The sequence below is a fragment of the Lissotriton helveticus genome, chromosome 6 (assembly GCF_964261635.1).
Source record: "Lissotriton helveticus chromosome 6, aLisHel1.1, whole genome shotgun sequence".
In the NCBI taxonomy this organism is placed as follows: domain Eukaryota; kingdom Metazoa; phylum Chordata; class Amphibia; order Caudata; family Salamandridae; genus Lissotriton; species Lissotriton helveticus.
Window position 1 is genome coordinate 233,723,887 of NC_136067.1, and position 21,197 is coordinate 233,745,083.

General features: G+C 39.4%; 1 protein-coding gene across 1 annotated transcript in view; it reads right to left on the reverse strand.

The window, feature by feature from the left end:
• Positions 1-12,392, reverse strand: part of LOC144762238 (adhesion G protein-coupled receptor F5-like) — a 626,316-nt gene extending 613,924 nt beyond the window's left edge. The window contains exon 1 of the mRNA XM_078647382.1: positions 12,255-12,392. Coding sequence (XP_078503508.1) covers positions 12,255-12,392 — 138 coding nt within the window. The remainder of the gene's footprint in view (positions 1-12,254) is intronic.
• Between the last annotated feature and the right edge of the window lie 8,805 nt (positions 12,393-21,197).

Genomic DNA, 21,197 nt, shown 5'->3' on the forward strand with positions numbered 1-21,197 from the left:
GGATGTGTTCTGTTTTGGCTTAATATATGGTTTACGTCTATCTCCTCATCTAGAGATATATTACCGTTCATTGATGGCTTTGGAATAGACGGTTTGTTTAAGTCTTTGATTTTGGCTAGGCCAAGACAGGTAGTTTGTTGAACAGTGTCATTCAAAAATATAATTTGTTCTGGGATCATGCAGGCTCTAAACAATGATTCTATACCTTGTACTTGCCATTCCTTTGTACCCCAAACACTTTTTACTTCAACATTTTTGTCCCAGTAATCAAAACCAAATGTACTCATTTGCTCAAAAAATGAGTCTGAATATACCAATTTAGTGTTTGTAAGCATGGTCTTTGTACCTGTCTTATTTGATAATTTGAATTAAAATGTTTCTGCATTACTTGTGTTGAACCCTGAAAAAAATGAATATTTGTCATAAAAAGTTCTTGAGCTACCTTTTGGAGGGGTTGCACAGTGTTCCCATTGATTATAATTTAAAACATTTCTAGGTTGTGCAGATTTATGCAGATAATGATTACTATAGTGATTATAGCAGAACATTTTATCATAATTAGACGAACCCTGCAAATAATCATGTTTTGTAAATTTAGCAGACATCACTAGGTCAGACATCATATTATTAATGCTTTCAACGTCCCAATCATCAGCAACTGAGCTTGGTTTTACAAAGTCACTCAATGAGATCTTGATTTGATGTGGATACTTCAGGATTTCAACCGGACCATAGATTTCATAATCAGTATTGTCCCATGCTACCCCACCGGGTATAGGATTGGCTGTGAAGTTGACTGAAGAAAGTTCTCTTTTCTCGACGTGTGAAGACGTGTGTGGTTTGAGGACCAAGTTGATTTTCTGGCTTGCTGTGTCCATTTTAGCATATTTTCCCTCAATGAAGTGTCCCAAACATAGTACCATGATGAGCCAAAGTATGAGGATAAGTGCACCTAAGGCCACCCAGAATTCAATCCACGGAGAAATCAGATAGGTTTCTTTCAGATGTTGAAAAAGTTCCTTAGCTTTGTCTTTAAAGGTTTTTGTTGATGTTTGTTCCTTTGATTCACTCAGGTTTTCAGATGAATCATTGAAGTTAATGAAGTAACCCGATGCCGTTCTGTCTATTGTTCCTATTGTTTCAGGATTGCTGTTTGCTTTATTATTGTGTTTTGTTGCAGCAGCATAGTCATTTGTTACTTCATTGTAGATTGGTGTGTCTCTGCTAAATGTTTTTATTTGGGTTTTTAGAGGTTTAAGTTCCATAGCATTGTTGCATAGTCCTTGTTGTTGTTCTGTTGGCATTTCAAATGTGAGTAGCCTCTTAGATTGAACCTCTGTGTTTGTAGCAAACCTTGGTGTTCTACTACTTATCGGGAGTCCACTTGGCCTACTGTTCGTTATCGGCCACATGATTGTGGTTTTATCAGGTCGATTGATACAACTCTGTTATCCTTTTTACCAGCAAGGGGCGGTAGTACTACTGATCTTGTCCCGTTGATAGACAAGACAGGAACTGCTTTTCTGTAAGAAGGCCCAAATTCCTTCTTTACCGCGATCTTTTCTCTGACTAGATCCCCGACTTTTGGAATCCAGACAGTTCTTGCTGGGACAGTTGGTTTTTCTTCAGTGGTCGTTGGCTGTTGTTTCAACTTTATGTTGCTCAGGTCTTTCCTTGTTTCGTTTAAGTCCTGCAAAATAGCCAAACGATCTTTGATATCAAAGCTTTTTTCTTTAACCACTGAAGTCTGACTGTCAAGATCTAAGACCATCATTCTAGTTCCAAACAATAATTCGTACGGACTGAATCCCCTCAGAGAATTTCTTGGCAGGTTATTTAGACTACGTTGGACACTTATTAGATGTTTGACCCACCCAGCTCCCGAACCTAATACCTTTGCTGTTATAGATTGCTTTATACCTTTGGTTTTTTCTTTACACCATCCCGTTCCCTCAGGTAGGAAGTGAGAAGAGTCCCGCTATGCTATGCTCATTTGGCCATGTTTTTCATACGCTTTAGGGCAAGAAGAAAAAACATTCAGCCAAACGTAGCATGCTTCTAGCGTATATGCCATTATAGACTCGCAAATCTTTTTATAACAGTCCAGACGTCAGCCGAGTGCTGGGGTCTACATCACAAGTGGAAACTAGTCTTTATATGTTAATTGGACGCATTAATTTTTATTGTTGATCAATTCTGGAGTGAAACGCCATGCTAATATACCGTTTCTCTCGCCACTGCGATCTCTATTGCAGTCTGGGCAGTTCTTTACAAAGATGTGATGATGCAGGCTCATACCTGGCCACCAGTAATTGTAATTCTAAATTGTAATTGATTGTAATTCTTCCAGAGAATCTTTTAGTTTGAGGTATCTGAGACCCTCACCCATATGTGCGTCTGCTATTAACACGCCTCTCCTGTCCGTGTTTGGAATCACTCTATCCCCCACTCCAGGGATTCGAGCAAAAGGGACTGAGTTTGCATCGATTATGTATGTATAATTGAGTGGATAATTGATCGGTAGTGCTGAGCAGTCGCCTTTTGATGACGTTTTTACCACCAGCAAAGTTTCACCGTCAATGTGTTTTACTGTATGCTTTTTCTTGACTACGGAAGCCGATTCAGTTGCTGCCGTTGTGGCTTTCTCAGCCAATGAATTCCCTGCAACGTGAACGCCATCACGCTGATGACTCAGTGAGTGTATCACGTGAGTTTTTGGTAGTTCTTTCTGTAATAGAACTACTTGTTCCCAAAGCACTTTATGCTTGATTGTGCCTCCTTTTGCATCCTTAAAACCATTCTGAAGCCAGATCTGCAAGTATTCATTGTAAGACTGAACGCAATAATACGAATTGCACACTATGAGTGTGGAGAATTCTCGATCGGTATTTTCAAGCGCCATCTTGAATGCCAGTAGTTCAGCTCGCTGAACTGTACAATCTCCTAGAGATTGTGTTTTAGCGACCGCTGGTTTAAATTTCCCTTCGTGCCAGCGACCTTTAACAATCGCGCACGCAGCACTGTAAGCTTGTTTACCCCCTACTGCGGGTTGTGCTGATCCGTCTGTATATATTATACAGCCGTAATGCTCTAGAGGCAGAATTTCGATTGGCGGAGGACATTCAAATTCGTATTGGAGAAATTCTTGTGTTTTTAAGTTGGGATCAAATTCGTATACCACGTCTGTTGCAGCAAGAGAATTAGCCCACTGTATCCACCTTGGATGGAGTGCTTTAGCATTCGGAATGCTTGCCTTTGTTACCGCCTCCAGGGCTGGTATCGGTGTCACGATGATTATTCGTTTACCTTGTGCTAGGGCCCGCTCCTTTGCTACAGCAGTCTGCACCGCGGTCAGAATTTTTTCCGTTGGACTAAATTTCATTTCAGCCTTTGTGTACAAGTGTGATTTGTATGCAATTGGTACCTTTTCTCCCTCATTAGAGGTCAGGTATGTGAATCCGCATCTTCCTGGGATGACTCGAATCACAAGATTGCGTGTGTTGTCACGTGTTTCTAATTTTGTTTTAATTAACATGTCTGTTTGTAAAGATCTCAAAATTTCTGTGTGTTTTTGAGTCCAATTGATTCTTTTAAAATCTGGTTTTATTAGATCATAAAGGGGTTTGATCCTTTCTGCGTAATTTGCAATGTATGTTCTTCCGAAATTTAGGAAGCCTAGAATTGATTGTAAGTTTTTTAGTGTTCTAGGAGCTTGGAGTACCGCACATTTCTCTAGGAAATTGTCAGCCAGGCTTTTGCCTTCACTTGATAATTCATATCATAAAAACAGGACTGTTAGATGGGCAATTCTTGATTTTTTAAAGTTGGATTTGTAACCCTCTGCTGCGAACCCAAGTATTATGGTGTTCACTCTCTTCAAGTGAGTATCCAAGTCATCATCTGTTAGGTAAATGTCGTCGACATATGATAATGCCTCGTCATCGTATGTTTGTAGTAATTCTGTTACTCTCTTTGAGAATAATCCTGGGCTGTTCTTGTGCCCCTGGGGTAAACGGCAGAAGCTTTTTTGCGAGCCATTTACCGAGAACGTAGTCAAATATCTGCTCTCTGGTGCTATATTTTGACAAAAGAACCCATTAGAGATGTCTAATGTTGTTCAATGACTCACTTATATTGGGCTCTGTCCCTAGTTTACACAAATCAGCGGTTGTTGTCCCAATCATAAAAAAAACGGGCGCTGATCCATCTTCCCCTGCCAACTACCGCCCCATTTCCCTTCTGCCCTATCTAGCAAAAGTCCTTGAGACTCACGTCACGACCACCCTGAGTGCCCATGTAGAAGCTAATAACTGCCTCTCCTCCCGCCAAGCCGGGTTCAGACCCCTGCACTCTACGGAGAAAGTGGTGATCTCGGTGATGGACAGGCTACGGGAAGGCATTGATACCAAGACACCTCAAGCCCTGATACTTTTAGACCTATCCGCAGCTTTTGACACGGTGGATCACTCCATTCTTCTCAGCCGTGTCAGGGCGGCGGGCATTGAGGGCTTGGCCTTCTCGTGGCTTGAGTCATTCCTAGCCGGGAGAACCCAGGCGGTTCACCTAACCGGTTTTGCTGCGGCCTCCCGTAAGGTTGAGTGCGGGGTCCCCCAGGGCTCGTCACTCTCCCCCCTTTTATTTAATTTATACATCTTCCCCCTCATTTTTATGTTACAGCAGCTGGAGGTCACGGTGTTCAATTACGCCGATGACCTCCAACTAATTTTTAACCTCTCTCATTCCCCCTCATCTGCCCAGAACGTCCAGTCAGTGATGAGATTCATCCAGGACTGGATGAACTGCAATCACCTCAAACTCAATCCAGACAAAACTGAGTTGGTTTTGACTGGAGGTGGTTGCAGTCCATGGTCCCCTTCCTTTTGGCCCCCCTCACTTGGTGTCCCCCCTTCTCCTGTACCTAAAGTCAAAACCCTTGGGATCTTTCTGGACTCACAACTTTCTATTCATTCACACATCAGTTCAGTGGTCTCCTCTTGTTTTTTTTCTTTGAGAATAATTAGGAAAGTTTCCCGCTTCTTTTCTCTTCCCGCCTTAAAAATTATTGTGCTAGCCCTGGTATTGTCCCGTATTGATTACGGCAACGTAATTTACAACGGGGCTCCCGCTTACGCGATCCACCGCCTGCAGCTGGTGCAGAACCAGGCTGCGCGCCTGATCCACGGCCTTCCCAAATACCACCGGGCCAGCCCACTACTAAAAGCTCTGCACTGGCTGCCGGTGCGGGAGCGTGCCCTCTTCAAACTCGGCTGCCTTACTTTCCAGGCCAGATCAGGGACTGCCCCTAAATTTCTATGCTCTGCCGTTACCCCTTATCTCCCTGGCAGAGAGCTTCGCTCCTCCCATGCGGCCCTCTTAGCCATCCCCCGATTTAAGAAACAGAGGGCTGGTGGTGCGAGGTTCGCTGCCCTGGCCCCAACTTTCTGGAACTCCCTTCCCGTTGCCCTCCGCACCTCGCCCTCCTATACCCAGTTCCGGAAGGATCTTAAAACCTTCCTGTTCACTAAAGCCTACTCTGTCTAACCCCCCCCTACTGCTGCTACCCTCCGTAACGCAATAGCGCCATGAAACCGCTAGGTAGAAGTGCGCTGCACAAATGCTTTTAAATTCAAATTAAATTCAAATTCAAATTTTGTATTTTTTGCGCACTATGTTATTCATTAGTGCAGCACTATGCGAGTTTTGCACTGCAAAGGTTTTGCAACATGAGTTAAGGTGTCTGTAATCCAAAACTAGACGATATGAGTTGTCTGGTTTGGAGACAGGAAACAAAGGATTGTTCATTTGTGAGGTGCAAGTTTCAATCACCCCCTGGTATTCAAGTTGATCTAGGATCTCTTTTACCTGTTTTTTAGCTTCTTGCTTAATTGGGTACTGCCTCTGTGCAGTAGGTTGTGATTTTAACTGGATTTTGTGGGGAGGAGAGTCCTCATCCCATCCTACATGATTTTTATATAAAGCAGGAGCTTGAGCTACTGCCCACTTTCTAGCAAGTGTATATTTTTTATGAATTGGAATGTGATTTGAGAAGGCAGGCATAATTATTTCTTCGCCATGAGGACACTCCCTGACAAACTCTGGTGGCCAGTCTCGTTCAGCTAGAAGGATGTCATAGCCCTTGGACAGATTATCCCAAAATAGTCCCCTTATTTTTCTAGTCTTATCCCCCTCTATACGCAATGTAATTTCATATATTTTATGAGGTTTGCTAACTCTGGTGTCTGCAGTTTCCACCTGAATGTATTCATTCGTGTCCACTGTCTCCAGATGATTCATAAGGACTTTGCGAGCTATGCTCACTTCTGCTGCGCTGTCTAGCATTGTCTGAGCCCATTCTCCGTTTTTCAGCTGTGTTCTCAGGATTCTCGGCATCTTTGATTACTTTATTACTGGCTACCTTCTTTTTTGGAAATTGTAACTTTTTATTTGGATGAGCAGGTTCCTTGTCTTTGGACTTGACGTGCTCTTCCCTGTGTTCTGATCGTCCTCTTCTTTCCGATTTCTGCGAGGAAGTCTGAAAAGATTGAGAGGGACGTGTATCAATATCTTGATATCTATCAGGTTTCTTTATATTATCCCTATTTCTCAGGTTGTATTTTTTCCCAGAGGGCTCACTTTGGGGAGACCTGCGTCCTTGGTTCGGAGATCTTTCTCTCTGCCGAGGAGACCTTCCTCTGGACTGGATTCTTTTTTCTTTAGGATTGGATTGTTTGTTTCCATCCCAGCTCTTTTTTTGAGTGTTTAAATTATTTTTAATAAATATCTTTTCAGAACTTTCAATCAGTTGAGGTTTTACCGGTATTCCACCCAGACTATCTCTTCCTAGTTCTTCATAGGATTTCTCTATGATTCTGGCAATTTCAGTTGGTTGGTCTGCTATATCTGTCTCTTTTAACCTTTGGCGGATCACCACGTTTGCTGCTTCTCCCTTTATGTTGGCTAATAATATAGCCGAGACCTGCTTGAAGTCCTTCAGTAATTTCATACCGAGAGTTAAAGCGGGTTCTGGACCGTATTCATCTTGAATTTGTTTTAGCACATCTGGTATTACTGACATGGATGGTACACCATGTGTTTTTGTGTATATGGAAGCAAAGACTGTACCCCAAGTGTCACAGTCTTCCACGTGTGGTGCGATTCCCATTGGAAGACAGATAGTCAGAATCCTGTGTTTTTCTACCGGGGTGGTGTCTGGAAACACCGCCTCTATTTGAGTGATTTTTTGTGTTAGCCAGAAGGGTATTTGTTCCCGTTTTGCGGGTACTTTACCCAGACAGGACAGTATGTTCTGTGGTGTAATTTTATTTGTGTTACCCTGATGAGGGTTCAGCTGTGGAATTTTAACTGCTGGTTGGACTGTTGAAGTCCGCATTACATATTGGACTAATTGTCTATGTATTTTGATTAGTTGTTTTAGCTGTATTAAAAGCTCTGCTGCAGGCATTTCTTCAATGTCTGGATGTGGTGTATATCCGGCTAGGACCGGCCACGTTGCTCCTGGTCTACCTAGTGGACCGAGCCTGGTGATGTGATTATTATGTTTTAGGGCGCCATGAAACAAGAGCAGGTGCTCTTGGAATTTGAGTGGTATTTCCACCTCCTCGAAAGGAGTGTAGATATCCGGTGGTTCCTCTATTTTATAATAGTGGAACTCTTTTGTTACAGCGTTTGCTGCTGGAAAGTTTATCCATGAATAGAATACCTCTGTCTGCCGATATTCGTGTGCCTCAATTACGAATATGACTGTACGACCTCTTGGTGTCAGTCCATTTTCTATAAGTTTTAAGGTTATAGATTTCCTTATGTTGACCGGGATGAGTATTGCATTTGGGTCATTTTCCAGCAGAGTATTGTCTGCTACTAGGAGTTCAGCTGCTATTCTAGCTGTCTCCCTTTCTTCATCACTGTCTATCATTTTACCGACAGGAAGGTTATTCTGTTTGTTTGCAGATCAGGTTTCTATGGAAACAAAGATTAGATGCACAATATTTTGGAACAGTGTATCCGTCAACGTTGACTAAACCAAGAACCATACATAGGAGTCTCCTCCTGCGAGGTTTGGCGGATATGACCTTTCACCCACTCCAGACGTCTTTGGAGTATTATGGGAAAAAAGGGGTTCTCTGTGAAAAAGCACGACTGAGTTACTCTAAGGTCTTGCGTTAGTTTTATCGCCTATCCAAACGTTGGGCGCCATGTAGTGTAGTTCCTATTATCCCAATAGGCTCTGCGCATTGGAATAATACCTTCAATAGTATAGACCTAGGACGGAGGTTAACTAGGTCTTCTACTGACGATATTAGACTTAAAGTTTTGGGTTTGCCAGCTAGCTCAGAGTTCACTAGAAACTTTCTCGAATAGGCAAGGAGGAGTTTAACCTCCCTGGATAGACAAGAAGGGATTTAGTTTCTGACAACCATAGAACATGACAACTTTGCTCTCCCCTAATCAAGAGTGTATCTCTAGAGTCGTGTGAAAACAAAAGACAACTTATTTTACTCAGTCAGTTCAGTGCATTCTTAGTTTCACCAGATTGTAGAGAAAAGGAAGAGATGGGCGTGTTCAATAAAAAGATGTTATTTATTGATCAGTCTCTTTTCTCGTACAAGAGAAATGAATTGATATTATTGCGATACTTATGGTTAAGTAAAGTGCATACAATAAAAGCAGAAGTATAAAATAATACTGCAGAAGCATTGATATGGTTTCTAAGCCATATGATATTTAAAACTGATAGAAATAGATACATACATATATACATTTGACTAATCGTACTCAACTGGTGCTTCTAACCACGCCTACCCCAGTGTACCTGACCTAAGCCTAATACGTGGGCGGGAGTAGATAAGTAGCAGTTTAAGTTAAGTTTGTTTTGCCAAGTGACTGACTCAAGAATTCTCTGCAAGGGGTTATTCAGTTCTGTACCTGAGATCTAGAATGGTTGAGGGCTGGTATCTCTCGTCTCTGGTCTTGATATTCCAGCTGCCTGCGAGGGCTGCTTGGAAGCGCCGGAGCTGGATTTCTCGGCAGGAGAAAAGCAGCGTCTCGTTCTCAGCGCGTCAGGAAGGCAGGGCAGCGCCAGTGGGGTCCGCTTTGTGCTGGCGTCTTCGGCAAGTCCCGCTGCTCCGATCTCGTCACCACCGCGTGTGTTTGCTTAAGGCAATGTCGGTAATATTTATACCTGTAAGGTGCCGAGATTGACGTAAGGATGGACATGGATACGTCAATAAGGATGTCATATGAACGGGCTCGTTCCCACATTCTTTTGCTGAAGTTCTCGGTGAAATCAAAACAATGGCCGCAGGGATTTTCCCAGGTTGTCATAGGTTTGATTTGTTTTGAGAACTCCGTATGCCTTCTCAGGGGCTGGAGGAATAGTGCTTGCCTAATTAGATGGCAAGCGTTATGACCTAATCAGATAACGCGTTCCTGTGCCGTGGTGTGGCTTAATCAGATAACGGTTTTTTGTACCGTGGGATGGCTGCTAGTTAATTATTAACCAGAACAGGGTCAGGAATAGGGGGATCGATACAGAACCTATAGGAATACATCACACACTGACACGAATAAGCAACAACCTCAGAGGGGTGGTGGGTCAGGCATGCACTGTTTTGGGAGGTGTGAAGCAGTGTGGGAATGGCACAGGGAGATTTAGTGATGGGCCAAGTTTTCATGGCAGGAACACCAGCACAGGCAAAGCAACACATATAACAGTGGCAGTCCTCATGGGACGATACAGAAGGCCAAAAAGAGAGAATAGTAAGCCCATCCTACTAATAGAGATCCTTGTCCTACCTCGCCGCCAAGACCTGGAACACCCTCCCTACCCACCTACATCAGACCCAAGACCTACTCGCCTTCAGAAGACTACTCAAGACCTGGCTCTTGGAGCAGTAGCGGCACCCCCTCCCCGCATCGCCTTGATACCCTCACGGGTAAATAGCGACTTTACAAGGGTTCTGATTGATTGATTGATTAAAAGCAGGCATTTACAAAGGACAGTAAGAGAAGTAATTGAAAACATGGGTGTTGTTTAAAGCTCATACTTTAGTACAACATGCCTTGCAGAGCAGAGCATGTGCTGCCCACGCTCGACCTAAAAAGGAGTGGTGACAATGAAGAATCTTCATGATATTTATATATTGTTTGCACCAACAAGCACCTCAATTCCTGAGAGACCAGCTTACTCCATATAATCCTTCCCGCTCTCTCCGCTCAGCCAACTTGAATGATTTGGTGGTCCCCCGCACCAAACTTGTCACATGGGGAGATCGTCGTTTCCTGGTTGCTGCCCCGAAATTGTGGAATACACTCCCCCAATCCATCAGAACAAGCCCAAACCTCTTGTCATTCAGAAAGCAATTGAAAGCTTGGTTATTTAACCTTTAAATAATAGTAAGCCCAGTATAGGAGAAGTCTGCAATAGTAATAGCGCCGAGACGCCTGCGGGCAATTGTTCGCGCTTTATTAAATATCAAAAAAAATAAAAAAAATAATTTCGGAGCTTCCAGTTTCCTTGTTAACAATTTCCAAAAATATACTTTCTATTTCAACTTCAGTTTATCTGAATTAAAATGGATTTATGATGTAATATAAAAAGTGGCACTGATGCCGACAGGACTTGGTGGAGAAGTGACTTGCTTCAAATCTGACCTAAAGAAGTAGTGATACAAAGCCACTGCTATTTGGCACTTGGTTCGTTAGCCTACATGAGAGTTGATGAATTCGGTTCAGCTTCCGGTGTACTTGGGACCGCTACACAGAAACATTTCCATCACATGTGAACAATATTATCAGTCTTTGATCAGAAGCCAAGAATAGAATGTGCATGAGCTGCTTACCACTTCCTTACAGAAGAGGCTCACATCCAGATATTTCATCAGTTGGCCATTACTTTCCATCCATTTGTCAAGGCGCACGTCTAGACCATTTGTTCTCCTCATGCTTTTTTTTTTATAGTTTGTTTTCAGAAGGAACATATTTATTGTGCAACCACAAGTGTATTGTAACAGTTCCATACCTGAAGAACCAGGAGCCTACTGATGAAGATATTTTGGTGTATTTGAGAATGTACTTTTCCAACACTCTTTAATGCATGTATGTAAAATTATGTAAATCAGCCCCAAAGTGTCCAACACCCTGTCAATAAAAGTGCAAAGAGGCCGTTTTCCTTTATATTTGTACTAATTGCATATGAATATTCCCTCAATATTCTCATCGTATTACTATTTTAGATTTTTTTGAGCCAATTCAAAAAAGCATGTATGTGTATGTAAAACTACTACAGTCCGCAATGCTTTTGTGAAGAAGCACCTTTCACTTAGCAGTAAACTTAAATTGCTGCTACAGGGTGATCTGCCATAACAGAACCTATGATCCTTTATAGTGACAAGTATTATCCCTGGTAATCATATTTCCTTATTCCAAAGTAAAATCCCTTTTCAGTAAACCGATTAACATTTGTTAATTTTTATCTATTTAGTTTATATGCTGCATGCTGGCAGGTGAATGCGTCAGAGCAGTGGTCACACAAAATAGAGTGTAAATGGACAATGATTATTAGGATATTACTCGACAGAGGTACAGTCTGAGCGAAGGTAGTGTACAGAAGTGCAAAACATTTTACCAGCAAAGCTTACTGGGGCAGAAGTGCATTTTGCCAATAAATTCAAGACACACTGGATTCATAAGAGGCCCGGGGGATGTTGGTGGGGATGTTTGGGAAGGCTTAATGTTAAATGGATCAACAAAGAATCCCTAGTGTACATCTGAAAATCTGCAACATGCCTTTATTTCCTGGAGTTCTTCACTCAGTAACAGTTATACACACATTCCAAGTGGAACATTTTACAAGCTTTAAGAGCTGTAAGAGCTGTAAGCTGTAAGAGCTTTAAGAGCTGTGCAAAAGTTCTTCAAAAAACACTATTGAGCATGAAAAGCATCCTCACAAAATTTTTCTAATTTCAAACCTATACCTCTGTCAGTTTGTAGTACTAATTTGCAGTTAAATCTGTCTTCTGTAGGTTGTCATGCAAGTAACTAATCATGCATGTTCTATGGCTCTTTGTGGGATTTAGTGAAGGCAATCCTTGTAAATATTGTACAATGGTCATGTTCAACTGTCCTTATATAACAATTATTTTCCAAGTTATTCCTACTCACAAAAGCACAATCAAAGCAAAAATATTCCAGTAGCTTAGATTAAAGTATGCAAATAAATGTGAAAGAACACCTACTTCCTCTTCAAATATCCTTTTGTATCTAATATATTTTTCAGACGATTGATCATTTAGATCCGCTGTAAACGTTTCTGAGATTGTAAGTTGCATGTTGATTTTGGCTGCAGATTCAAGGAAAAAGGAAGAGAGTGACATGGACGGTTAACCATCTTTTCATATTTAAATGTAAATGGAGCATCATTCTCAACATTTTGCAAAAATTCTATACAAGCATGCATAACATGACCTGTAATAATATATATATATATATATATATATATATATATATATATATATATATATATATATATATATATATTCACTGAAAAAACCATAGGTTTCACACACGTTATAGTTAAAAATTAGCATTTAAAAAAACCTTCGAAATTCACAAAAAAAGAACTATATTTCTATGCTTCTCTGTAAAAGTTTGTCAGAATGAATGAATATGAAAGTGCAAAACTATAAGGATGTGCTACAGCATAAATCTATAGGGTGTTTACCTATAGTATACTGTAGTACCTCCGAAGCACTTGAATGTAACATATGTGTATAAATATTTTACACATCTATGCTTCAATTTACACTATTGGCGAAAGTGCGTGGATGAATTTGTATGTATTAGGGCATTTTTACAACCCCCTTGTGCCTCTTTTACAAAGCCGTTGCATCACATTTGTCATGTAGCGGTGCTGCAAAAGATGTACCATGATATATGCTATTTACAATGTGACGTAATTTGAAGGTGCGTCACATTGTAAAGCTGTGCGCCAAAAGGCATTATTGCGTAGATAGGGCATGTTCTGGTGCACGAACAGCTCCTAAAAGTAACTACGTGAAATGTATAAGATTACATTCAGTCACTTTTGGGCTTATACTGCGTCAAAACCCTGCACTTATTTCAAGCAGGTGTAAGGATTGTTACAGCATTATGAGCATAGGGCCCAAACAGCATTGCTGCAGATGCATTTTGCTTTCAATGCAAATGAAACATTGCACCATCTTCACAGTACAGATACATCACATATCTGCGCCACTTTTGCCTCATAGTGCACAACATTGTAAATATAGTGCTTCCATGGTGGTGATGTCACAGTAAACAATAACTGTCATATCTTTGGGGATCTACTACTAATTACTGTTTTAATGTAGTGAATGCATTAGTACACATTTTTCAATGAGTCAATGGAAAAGTATGCAAAGAGTAACAGAGTGTTTACTGCAAGTGAAAAGATAGAAAGTGCAAAATTAAACATAAAAAGGAAAATGTACAGGTGCATACAAAAATGTATGCACAGTCTGTAGGAGTTTGTAGCACTCCATACCCTTAGGCCTACTTTGCACCATCAGTAATCCTACTTTGCACCATCAGTAATTCACTACTCACATAGGCCTCATTTATGAGATTTTGCTGTGGTAAAGTGTAGCAGGCCTTCCCGCGATACTTCCCTATGGCAAAACAAAAAAAACAGGAATGTACCATATCTATAAGATGCAGCATATTTCTATCCTTTTCCTTTGCGCTAGTGCACAATGATTTGCCTGCACCAATGAACAAAGCTTAACACAATGGAGCAAAGGTGTCTACGTTGCAAGGATGATTATTTTTGTAGAGATAGGCAAACCTTTCTCTACCAAAAAAATCTCAAGAGACTTTTCCTTTTTCTACATATGATGCAGAAAGCAGCTCACATAGAGAAAAGAAAAAAACAGGGAGAAATAAAACTATTTTTCCCCATTACACTTTCTTTATACCTCTCCTGGGGAGGCAAACGTTTTTTGCAATGCCTCAGATTTACAATTTCTTGTAAATGTAGAGCAGTCTCAAAAGGTCATGGGTGTTGCTGAAAACACCACCAGCAACACCCATTGTACACCCTTTTTACACAGAATACTACATTAAAAGGCTCATATTTAACAAGCAACAGTACACCAAAAAAAGTGCATTAGTGCAGCCTGATAAATATTACGCTGACAGTTGTGCCACAGAACATCACAAAAAGTGACTAGAAACTTTCCTCAGAAAGTAATAAGTTAAATCATACATATATCTATAGAAGCTTACCGTACTCTATACTCTACTCTGTACAGTATGTGTACAGTACGCATACCTTCCCAAGTACAAGCTGCATGCTGATTGAATGTCAACTGTCTGGTTGAATATATAGCATCTTCATTTTTACAATATAGCCTTATAGCTCACCATAGAGGGCTATACAGGCTAATAAAGACTCTCTCCAGCATTAAAGGCCCGAGTCGAAGGTGAGGACCTTTAACAAGGGAGAGGAACTTTAATAGCCAGTATAGCCCAGCTACAAAGGGCTATAAGAGTATTACAACATTCTACCATTAGAAGACAGAATGTTGTAACAAAAAAGAACAAAGCCTTCAGGAAGTGCAAGAGGATTGGATTCCCCTCAGGCTCCCTGAAGCCTTTATTCACAGCCAGAGCAGTGAACAAAGTAACATTAGAATGTTGGCGCTCCAGGCTTATACCAGTCATTATAAGCCAAGAGCTCTCCATTGTTATCAGTGGAGCTCTCAACATTCCAATGTTGTAATAGTTTATAGATAAGCACATAGTGCTGTATGGCTCAAAACAATACTGAAACAGTAGAGTGAGAGTGATTGATGAAAATGTAATAATAAAGACTTGAGAATATAGAAAACACTAGTTTGTAGATACATAGAAGACTGTAAGGATAGTCCATGGAGGTTTAAAGCAGTCCACAGACTAAGACGTACTGTCATCCATGAATATTTGGATACTGACTAGATGATTACAGTTCTGCAAGCAGACTGCCTACTGCATATTAAATGACTTCATTTTTAGCACAGTGCATACTGAAGGATATTCTGTTGAATAGCTCTGTACAATACGGAATCACCAATCAAAGAGACTTTGCTGTAAGTCAAAGGATATACACCTGGAAATAAAAATTTTAAAACACAAGTTTGCTGGTGCATGGAACAGTAAATACATAATCTATAAAGGTTTGAAGCAGTCCATGTCCTAAGACCCAGTTTGTACCATGAGAACTTAAATACTAGCTCAATGATTACAATTCTGCAAGAAGAGTCTCTCAAACCATTTTTATTTTTTAATCATAAATTTATTTTTGTAACATTTCATAATTTAATAGAGCTTCCAGCATGATTTAGTCAGAAATTTAATTTTCTTCATCATGAATTTCAAAAGTCATTTCATGAAACTCAATGTCATCTAACGCTTCAAGAAATTCCTCGTCCAAAGTTTCATCTAAAAAATTGCAGGTAATATCTCCTGCACCAATATTTTCTTCTTCATTCTCACTCTCCATGAAAGGTATATTTAACTCTTCCATCAAAGAGTTAGTCATTTCAAAACTCTGTTCCATATTCTTCTGTTCGTCTTCCATAGTGAATTTTATTATGTTGTTGTTCCTTGCAGAAAATCAAAACACTTCATTTTATCATTTTCCCTAATACGTAATACAAAATTAGCTTTATCAACTATTTTGCTGTTTAAAAAATATTATGTGAAAACCATTCTCAACAATTTTATATGATTAAATCTATAAAATGTGCTTATATGAATTTTTAGTTCTAAAATCTCCTTACATTTTCAAACCAGTCACTCTTTATCAGTATTAACAAAACTAAGGCTATTATAATAAAATGCAGTACTAAAAAAAGTAAAAAATATCTATTCAGCTTACCAGTTCCAAAGCAGATGATGTGTTGTAGTAAAATACAAAGTACACAGGTACACTCAGTACATATTTTTAAAAAAATCTTCAAATGTGTTTCAAAGATACAAACGGTCTTTACAAACTTTTGTACACCATGGACGTTCTCTTACTTCACCTCTGTAGAAGTACATTCCATCGATCATTTTTGACAGTTAGTTATACTTACCTTCAAAATAACAAATTACAAAAATAATAATTATTACAAATTTAGCATCTGTAGAAGACAAAAAAATAGAGTTACAATTTATCTTTTACAACACAAAATCATTTCTAAAGCAGTTAATTTGCCTTTTTTGCTGTTCTCAGAATTTATTGAATTTCACTACAAACAGTGAGTTCAATAGTACTCATCACATAACGGCGGGCACAAAAAAGACAATCAAGAAGATTATCTTAAAAAAAAAAAAAACAACAATCTCATTAAGAATCTAAAAAATAGAAATAAAACATATCTTAAATGTTTTTTTCTAAGACCAATTTCTTACGTAACTATGAGGTATGTCAAACAATCCTGAAATAACAAAAAACCATCATTGAAAAAAAGTTATTAATGGTTTCACAAACATTTCCTCACGGCCAAATAGTATGTGTGAAATTCTTACTTTGAAAATTGTTCAATAGTACATCTGAACATTTGCTTTACAGTGTTTTGATCTAAAACCATTGATATCATTTGCACCGTCCCCCAGTACTGATCCGTCATTCCAACCCTATTCAACATCTTCATAGTCACCCTCACATAAGTGGCCCACCATCTCAACCACAACACATTATCTCTTACGTTGACGATACCCAGCTCATCCTCTTCCTCACCAGGAAACCACATAGCATAAAAAACAACATCCAAAACGTAATTAAAGATGTTACCAGGTAGATAAGGAGTAGCTCTCTAAATCTGAACTTGCACAACATGAAGACACACATCCTCAAACCCACCTACACAGCTTCAGATTACCTCTGCTGGCCAACTACACTATAAAACAGTTCCAACACCTACTGACCATGTACACAACCTATGATTCATCCCTAACTCCTCTCTCTGCATGTGTAAGCAAGTCTACAGCATCTCCTCATATTGCTATAACACCCACCACATGCTCTGCAACATTTATAAGTGCAGTGTAACTAAAAGAATAAGAACAGTGACACAGGCCCTCATTAACAACACACTACACAGTGGCAACCCACTCTAGATAGGAATATCAAGCAAACACCTACAACGACTACCAAAAAAAAAACACATCTACCTGACTGATCTTCAATATCCTCAGCTGCAGCCACATCACTCACAACCTCATACACCTACACTGCTTCAACATCAACATGAAGATTATCCTTCAAACTCGTCATCCTCCCTTACAAAATACTCTACAACGGCAAACTAATCTACCTTAACAACAGAAAACATGATCCAAAATTTTAGCTCTTATAATTTTGGCTTTAAAAATATTAGGTAAGAATTTGGTAACTCTTTAGGCAAACGTTGCTTAAAAACTAATTGAATATCATTGCAAAGCGTCCAACCTTTCAGACATCTTAAATAAACAGTGTTGTGTTCAGATGGGTAAACAACCCTTACAACGCAACTTTTACCACGCAGTGCCTTTACAACGCAACTTTAACAACGCAAACCATTACAACGCATTGCGCTGGGGGGCCCTCTAGGATAGGGAATAGGTTTAATGTACTATCCAACACCTTCCCTACTATCCACGGGGACTGGAGTTGGAATAGTAAATTAAACAATTCACTATCCAGCGCCTAAAAGCACTATGCGTTGTAATGTTATGCGTTGTAAAAACCGCGTTGTAAAAGCATGCGATGTAAAAGCATGCATTGTAATGTCATACATCTGTCCAGATGTTGTAGAAGGTCCATCATGAAAAATAATTGCAACAGCTACACAAGTTCTTCCTGATATTGATAGTTGAGTAGCTACACAATTTTTAATTAAAGTTTCCAATTTTCTTCCATCAGCTCTACAACGTTGCAGCATTAAAATAACATACTGTCCATAACTCTGTATAAATAATGTTGATGACATTTCTGATTTACATTTGCTACACTCCATGTTTTGATTTGCTCCTCTAACTAGATTAATAAAATACACTGATTCACACTCTTGTAAAGTCAAATATATAAATCTTTCAGTGTCTATGTCAGTAATACATAAAGACAAACAATTTTGACACTCATGTTCCCATTTATGAGAAAGGCCAAAAAGGGTTTCAATATCTATACCTTCATCTTCCATTACATCAAGCATAAACATTAAAAATTCCTGACAATCTTGCTGTATATTTTGCATAAATTGAGTATAACCAATACATATGTCCAAAAGATTTTGAATATCAGAAACACTTTGTATTTTAGTTCTATCACTACTACATTTCTCATAAATAGAATACAACAATGAAGAGAATCTTTTCTCCCGATTTTCAGCAATTTGCTGTTGCAAACTTTGAAGAAGAAAAAAAACATTAACAACTACATTAGCATAGCAGATGACACCACAACTATTTTCAAACCGATATCCAACATTTTCTTTAACAGTATCCTTTTTCTTTTTGCTTGCAGGCACAACTTCGTCTTGTTTATTTCCTTCCTCTACAGTTTCACTACAGATATTCTCTAATCTTCTTTTTCTACCTACCACACGCTTTTCAAACACTGGATATTGACCTAAATTGGGTGCATATTCTCTTCGTAATCTATTATACTCTTTCACACAATTTGCATCTGCACTAACCTTTGTCTCATCAAAATCAATCAAATACAATCCAGATAAAGTTCTCACTCTGGACAAAGCAACATATGCCATACCCTCTTTAAACACGGTACTTTCAATATTCACTAAAGCACTATCTACACTTAAACCTTGAGATTTATGAATGGTCACCGTAAATGCCAAACAAATAGGAAACTGTTTTCTGCGTACATACAAATCTTTTACAAGCAAAAACCGAGATGAACAATTACTAAATTGTTGTATTTCAGCAATTTCATCAAATTTGATTTTCAAAAATTCAATCCCATCTCTATTTACATAATTAACAAAATCAACAATTTTACCCATTGCTCCATTTACTAAACCTTTTTCCACATTCAAATTACGTCCTAAATTACCCTACAGTTTTTACATACATATAAATTCTTTTCTAACCCAGCAGTTTTACTTATCGATTTCTCTAAAGAATCTAATTTGCTCTTCAATTTTTAAGTCAAAATAATAGTGAGTAGTGTGGCTCACTGGTTAGAGGCGGCAGGCCTGGGAGCAGAAGTCAGCCTGGGACCAGGGTTCAATTCCCGACGCGGCAGGGTCGTGGACCTTGGTCAGCAGACTCGACAATTCTCGCTTCGGTGCTTACTCTAATCAGGGGTTGCACTCGGCAACTCTGGGCATTAGCTTGCCTAATCTCCACAACGGCCCCACCAATTCCGGGGATGCCTGGCTCCACCTTGGGGACTCCGAGCAAGGGACCATCCCACAGGGAAAGCCAGGACGGGTTCCCCAGAGTTATACAGCGCCGGGACGCCCCGTTGCTGGGGCAGCTGTGCGCTTTACAAGTATACTACACATACACACACACACATGTTCTATTTTATCAATAGCTTCTAATTTTATAATTTCTTCATTTTCCAATTTTAACATTTCTTCATTGAATATAGAACATTCACGTATTGTTGGCATTAAACAGATTACAGAGTTGTTTTCGGAAATTTTCATATATATTTTCTCAGGAAAAATATTTTCATTTGGAAACAAATTGGGAAGTAATCGTCTCTGTAAAGCTTGTTTGCCATGTTCTGTCAGTTTTCCAATCCTTATATCTTGAAGAATTTTTCCATAATCTGCATCATTTGCCTGACGCATATTTGTAATAAGTTCCCTACATTGAAAATATGACCAAATGTTAACGTTTCCTATACTCCCCAAAGACTTTCTGGTATCTTCATGTGCCAGTGTTTTAAACACTGGTTGTCCTTTCACAGGAGTATGTTGTAGTAGATCTCCAAAAACGATGACGTGTTTTCCTACAAAAAATACGTCATACTCTGTTTTAAGAACTTGCTGCATTCTTAAATGCACAAAGGCAAGCATTAAGTTTGATACCATGCTTACCTCATCAATAATGAGAAGTTTAATTGTCTTCAAGACTCTTGAAACTTCAAAACACGCTTCTCCAGATAGCTTGTGGTATTCCAATTTGTTTTCATGCTCTACTGGTAGCATTAATAAACGATGTAGAGTAATTCCTTTAATATTGTGTGCCTCCAACCCAGTTGGTACGTAATAGACAGGGGTTCTGCCCAAATTACCCTCCCATACCTGGGCAAGGAACATCACATGGATGAAAAAGTAGAAAGAAAGGTACTGAGGGACAAATAAAGCAAATACTACTTCAAAACAGTATACAGTTTATTAACCTGTTTTCTTCAATATTTGTATCAGCAATAAATGATATGATTTTTTAAGGACAATATAATGAATCACAGAGAAAGAGGTGACCAGAATATATACAGTAATCAAAACTTATAATTGCAATATATACAGAATATATACAAATGTGTACCCTAAACAAAAAGAAAAATAGGGGGGAAAAAAACACAATTAATTATCTGTCGACGCAGTCGCGGTCGCGTTTCCGCCAGTAGTATCTTGTGGCTTCATCAGGACAAGGGTACTTAGAAATGATGTATAAGCGCCCCCCCCCCCATGAAGAGGGGACATCACCCTGAAGGATACAGCCAACCTCCTCCTATGGGACAAACAGTTCGATCTCTCCTAGATACTCCAAAAATATCAATTCAGGGTGTACAGAGCAAATTAATTCATTGGTGTGTATTTTTAGACGACCACCTAGGCGTATCACACAACCTCAGTAAAGTCAACAGGAACCACCTCTGAGACGACAGCTACCCCGATCACCAAAAGTCTAGAAAAGCACGCAGCGTTCGTCCATCGATCCGCCGTCAGAGAGTCAAACAACAAACTACTTGGAGCAGTGACAACACAAGACAAATACAAGTCAGTTCTTTTGTGTAGATAAGTTGAAATTACTTTTATTAAAAAACTTTTTCCTGTTCCAGCTTTTCCACTCACGTACAATCGGATAGGTTCAAATGATGAGCAAGAGCACTCTATCTTTTTATGAAGTAATCCATGGTTAATCTGTTCTTTCACTTGCTAATATATTTCTTTCTGCTCAACATTTAGTTGTTCTTCCAA